Consider the following 6,092-nt stretch of genomic DNA (forward strand, 5'->3'; position numbering starts at 1 on the left):
TCTTGCGAAAAAAATCGAAAGATATATTTATAATCTTTCCAATATTTTTTATATCGAATACGCGTATTTTTTTTATAAAAATATTTTTTTCATAATATTTGAAAGGTAAAGAAATTTCGGCTACATACTTTACCATCATGTTGCATGATGGCACCACTTACTTCATTACATCTCGAGTAAACATTTGAAACAGCTGATAGTGTGCAGCAGAATACATAACCTTTATGCTCCACTTTATTCTTAAACGAGAGGTCTCAGTTAATTGCAAAAGTGTTCTTTAGTGCAATAAATCAAAACATGATTCGTTTTGCAGCCAAACAGTTATTTATCAACAGAAATTTTAGTACGAAATTTAATGAAATCAGCAATCTTGTTAAGGTAAGTGAATGTAATATGATAGGGATACGTTTGTGCTTATAAACCATAAATACTTCCTGGTCCAAGACATATGATATTTAATATTTTGTATAAAAAATAGCAGAATAAGTATGTAATTTCTGTATAAGATCTTTTTGCAGTTTGTACGGTATAGAAAAAGCATGAAATTAATACTCAAAAATTATCAGTAGCTTTTAGTTTTGTTAACAAATATAATATTATATATAACATCTATTATTTTAAACATTTATATGTTTAATTATATGTTTACAAATAATTTATATGTTTACAATATTATTTACTTTTTTAGAAAAATAAAGTAGTCGTCTTTATGAAAGGTATTCCAGAAGAGCCAAGATGTGGATTTAGCAATGCGGTAGTTCAAATATTACGTATGCACGGTGTTACTTATGATGCTCATGATGTTCTCAAGGATGAAGAACTTAGACAAGGTAAAAAGATTACAAATACTTATTACAAATGCTGTTATAAGTGTATTAAACAATAATTTTTCGGAAAGAGATATTTCATAAAATTTTTATCTATATATTAAGAAAAAAAATATATATTTTTAAAAATAAATATTTTTTTATTGTTTATACTGCATAAAATAAAAAATTTATATAATTTTATATATTTTCGTAAATCTTCTGTAAAGTATTAATCTTCGTAAATTATTAATTATTGCTAATGTCATATAATTCTGAAATACTAATATTAATTACTTAGGTATAAAAGACTTTTCTAATTGGCCTACAATACCACAAATATTTATAAATGGTGATTTTGTGGGTGGCTGCGACATACTCTTAGAAATGCATAAAAATGGAGACCTTATTGAGGAATTGAAGAAAGCTGGTATTACTAGTGCCCTTTTGGAAAAAGAAGATTCCTCTCAAAGTGGTGTCAACAAATCTAAAGAATAAATTTTGTTTTAAATTATCTTGTAAATAAACAACCATGTCTTGTATGGATAGAAAGATAGTCGCTTTTTGTTATAATAAACATTTTTTGTTAATATTAAACATAATTTTAACCACAATGCAGATATAATGCATATATAAATCGATGTTTAGTAATGATGTAAATTTCTTCAATTCGATTTCTTCAATTCGAGAAATTCGATATTTGAAGAATATGTTATAGATTTTTAAGTTCTTTTCGAAGAATTTTTCCAGCTGCAGATTTTGGAATACTTTCTATAACTTGTACATATCCTAATTGTTTATACTTGGCTACATGTTTAGCGACAAATTTTTTGAGTTTGTTCTCATTAATTTTGATTCCCGACTTAGGAACTACAAAAGCTTTTGGAATTTCGCCATAATTCTCGTGTGTCACACCAATGACGGCGACGTCTTCTATATTATCGTAATGACGAATTACTTCTTCAAGTTCAGTGGGTGCAACTTGATATCCTTTTACTTTTATCAATTCCTTCGATCGTCCTTGCACATACAATAAACCTGTATTTTGCAACATAATAATTCACAATTACCTCGTTTTGATTATTAAATAATATAATTATCGTCACAGTCTTATTTTTTCAAAGTTTCCGATTAAATCTTACTTACCATCTTCAGTATCTCTTACTTACCATTTTCAGTATAATACCCTAAATCACCAGTCTTAAACCAATCTCCATCCATAGTCTCTGCTGTTGCCTTGGGATTTTTGTAATACCCTTTCATTACTTGTGGGCCCCGTACATATATTTCTCCTACTTCATGCGGACCTAAATTTCTGCCGAGAGTGTTATCTCGCGTGCTTACAATCCTCATTTGTGTATTTGGAAGCAAATAACCACAGGATAACGTCGATGTATTTACAGAACTGATTGTAACAAACGGGGATAGCTCCGTCATGCCATATCTGTAAACAAAAATTGTTTTTCTTATTGTTATATAAAATATATTTGTAACAGTGATTTCTTACCCTTGCATAAAATTCATGTCATTAGTGAAACGACTTTGAAATTTGGTGATAAGTTTTTCTCCGAGCGGTGCAGCTGCTGTTAATGTTATTCTTACAGATTCAATATGACGGGGTGTAATTCGCTCATTGTATGTCATCATCTGAACGATAGGTGGTACTACATGCAATAATGTGCACCGATGATTTTCAAACAGTTTTATAAAGTTTTCCGTTGAGAATTGTGGTAGACACACCAATTTAGCACCTATTCTATAATTGATGAAATGACAATAAATCTCAATATTTCAAGCTTAATATTTCATGTATCATACGATAAACTTTTTAAGCATAATAATTGACTGCAAGACAAAGAGATCCGAGAATTGATCTTGTATGACATACGAAATGTTGATTTTATAAAGAAAATATGAAGTCAAAAGTTAAATGATTATTTAATATTAAATATTCGGTATATTTTGGGCATTCATGTCATTTACGTAAACGAGTTAATAGATACATGTTAACATACCGCAAGTAAGTATACATGGTAGCTAATAACCCATAGTGATACAATGGTAATATTAGCGGTATAATATCCTGATGGTGTTCACTCGCTTCTATTCCTGGGAAAAATATTGGATCTGCACTTTGAAGAATATTTACAACAATGTTCCTGCGAAATCGTGTTCTGATTTATTTTTTATTTTTCTTATTTTTTATTATTTTACATTGATATTATAACATAGTATATAATATATATAACATATTACATTGATATTATAACAATACATTGAATTTTTACAATGTATAGAAACTTATTTATATAAATTGCATTTTTTCCAGTCAAAATATTTAATATGTAATCAATTTACGTACCTATGAGACGACTCAACGCCTTTCGGCAAACCAGTCGTGCCACTGGAATAAGGCAAGAATACCGTATCTTCGCAACTTATTCCAGTTTTTTGACTAATTGAAAAATCTTCGATGTCGTCACGAATAAGATCATTTAATTGAATCGTCCCTGAGATTGAGCTAGCGTTAGTCCCATCGTTTACGATGATAATTGGTAATTTTATCTTCGAATTTTTCTCAATACTTGCTTTAATATCAATATATTTTCCCGGAAATGTAAAAATAGCTTGAGCGTCCGCGTTCTCTAATTGTCTTTTTATCTCATATATTGTATATGTAGGATTAATCAGAGTTGTCTTAAAAAGAAAAAATTTAAATGATTATTACAAGCTTATATAACGACAGAAAAATTTAAAAAATTAATATCTTATTGCACTATATTTTTTTCAATGTTAATTTTTATTATTTTTTACTAGTTTAAAAAATTTTTTGTTAAACTATTACTAAATAAAGTTATCTAAATTATTCCACCATCTCTTAAATTATATGCTTAAATTAAACTGCAGTTTTTTTTCAGCAAATATAATAGATATATAAAATTGCGTTTTGAACAGAATCACCATGTCCTAATCCCATTGATAAACTTGACAGTTTTACAATTTACTGGACATATATTGCATAGTATGTATATAATATTTCTAAATAATAATTTTAAGTAATAATTTTATCTTACTCGTAAACCGGCTTCATTTGCTGCTAATATGATAATAGCGAATTCTGGAATATTTGGTAAAATGATAGCAATAGTATCTCCCGATAAGAGGTTTTTTCTTAAACTCGTTGCTAGTTTACCGCATGCTTTTCTTAATTGACCGTACGTATATGATCTACCAGTATTTGCGCATACCTAAAATTAAAAAATTAATTGTCTTAAAAAGTTGTACCACTTAGGATGTTTTTTTGTTTATATAGGATATTTATAAACGCGATGAATCTAAGGATCGATAAAATTGTGACTGAACATTAAGTTTAATAAAGTATTATTATATCATTAAATAAACACAAATTATCCGAATAAAAATCTATATATAAGTTAATAAATTATCTGATATACAATAAACAGTTTCGTGCTATTGAAGCACTATTATTAATCTCATGTGAAGTGAGTAGCAAATAATGCTACTCAAAAAATGATTGCAAAAATGTAACGAGCAATTATGATGATGAAAAAATTAACGATTGTCTCAAAAATGACAAATTCCATATATGTATCTTATATAATAATATATGTATCTTAAACATATATATGTATCTTATGCATATATTCGCTGTATTTTAAGTATTCTTTTTCATTCTATTATTATCTTTGGTCACTTGATCTAAATTTATTAGCCGCATGATCTTAGCCGCGTGATCTTTCTTTTTTCGATTATTCAATTATTATCTTACATTCGATCTAAATTTAGACGTTTATTGATTAAGATGAAAAAACTTTATGACCCGTCTTCAGCGCTTACAACCATGTTAGCGCGCTAACATATTATACTTTACGTTACGCATAGAATTTCAAAGATAAAAGTGCATTTTTGTCGATAAAAGCGCGTTCTGAATAACAATGCATTTGTAAACATAAAATTATGATAATTTTGACAAATTTCGAACATATATAAAATTAATTTTTCTGTAGTCAATGTTTCAATAATTATAAAATTGTTTTTAGATCTTTTTAATTTTTAATATTGAATATTCATTAAAACTATTTGAATATTTGTTAATATTCACAGATTAATCAATTTTTATGATCTATGCATTTGTTTGTGTATTTTTATTTAAAATTATTTTTTAAATATTTAATTTCCATGTTAGTAACCAAAAATGTTTCTTATACATCTATAAATATTTCTTATCTTTGAACATTACAATTCTATATAGAATTTAACAATATAATGCATTCCATTACATAACATAAAAAAGATTTTTTTCTACACATTATGCAACTTTACACTTTTTAATTAAGCATCCTTATTGTTTACGCTGAAAATGATTCAAACTGGGATCGAAACGATTATTTTAGATATTATTATATCGTAAAATAAAACTTTGTTATATACACGAATACCTAGTGTTTCATATTGGTATTAATTTCGTAGGATTTTATAACAGCTGTATTTATAAAATTCAATCCGTTCTAAAGCTTGTATATTTTTTATTGTTTATATATTATTAAAATAGATAACATTGCAATAATATTGAAATAATTATCACTTTTTTTCATTTACCAATATTTATAGAAAAAAAATTATTACGTGATCACTACGTCCATATTACGAAAAATATAAACAACATATATTCTTTATAATTTTATATTATTTTATTTGCATTACACGTACCAAAGCAGTATGGTTTGACCATCTTCCAACTTTTTCCCAGATGAATCGTGCAAGTGAATATTCTCAAAGCCACTTATGTCAGATAGACCACTGCTTACTACATTCTGCGCATCAACTTTTAAGTTGATTGTAGTTGCATAATACCGATGTTTATTAAATTTTCTCCAATGATTTTTTGATGATACATTGACAATGCATTCTTTGATACATTTTATGGTATAAGAAACGCGTGTGAAAAGTGACAATTGCAGAATCGTCATTACGCGAAATATGTTAATAAGAATATGTTGATAAGAATGAATGTTTTAAATGTATTATGCCCACTACGTATTAGCATGTAACTAACATAAAATGAAGACTATTCCAAAGTTTAGTTTAAATATATAGCTACTGTCCCCACTGATTTAAGAAATGTAGCAATGATTATCTCATAAGAAATGTAAAAATGATTAGTAATGATTATCTCATAAATATATAAGTTTGACCTACAAAATTTTGATTATCCAAGAAAATGGATTGAAATGAATTAAAATGAATTCAGATTTTCAGAAATAA

General features: G+C 27.1%; 2 protein-coding genes across 2 annotated transcripts; one reads left to right on the forward strand and one right to left on the reverse strand.

Moving 5' to 3' along the window:
- Positions 1–212: 212 nt before the first annotated feature.
- On the forward strand, positions 213–1,596 carry LOC108694976 (glutaredoxin-related protein 5, mitochondrial). The gene is made up of 3 exons (XM_018204673.1): positions 213–378; positions 689–830; positions 1,108–1,596. Exons 1-3 carry the CDS (start codon positions 298–300, stop codon positions 1,302–1,304), a joined length of 420 nt encoding a protein of 139 aa, XP_018060162.1. The 5' UTR covers positions 213–297; the 3' UTR covers positions 1,305–1,596.
- LOC108694975 (4-coumarate--CoA ligase 1-like) lies at positions 947–5,797 on the reverse strand. Its single transcript, XM_018204672.1, is given in 8 exon segments — positions 947–1,844; positions 1,976–2,250; positions 2,314–2,562; positions 2,822–2,965; positions 3,169–3,503; positions 3,881–4,054; positions 5,538–5,584; positions 5,587–5,797. Coding segments are annotated over 8 exon segments (1,761 nt in total). The 3' UTR covers positions 947–1,518.
- Between the last annotated feature and the right edge of the window lie 295 nt (positions 5,798–6,092).

The sequence above is a fragment of the Atta colombica genome, unplaced genomic scaffold (assembly GCF_001594045.1).
Source record: "Atta colombica isolate Treedump-2 unplaced genomic scaffold, Acol1.0 scaffold126, whole genome shotgun sequence".
NCBI classification, from domain to species: Eukaryota; Metazoa; Arthropoda; class Insecta; order Hymenoptera; family Formicidae; genus Atta; species Atta colombica.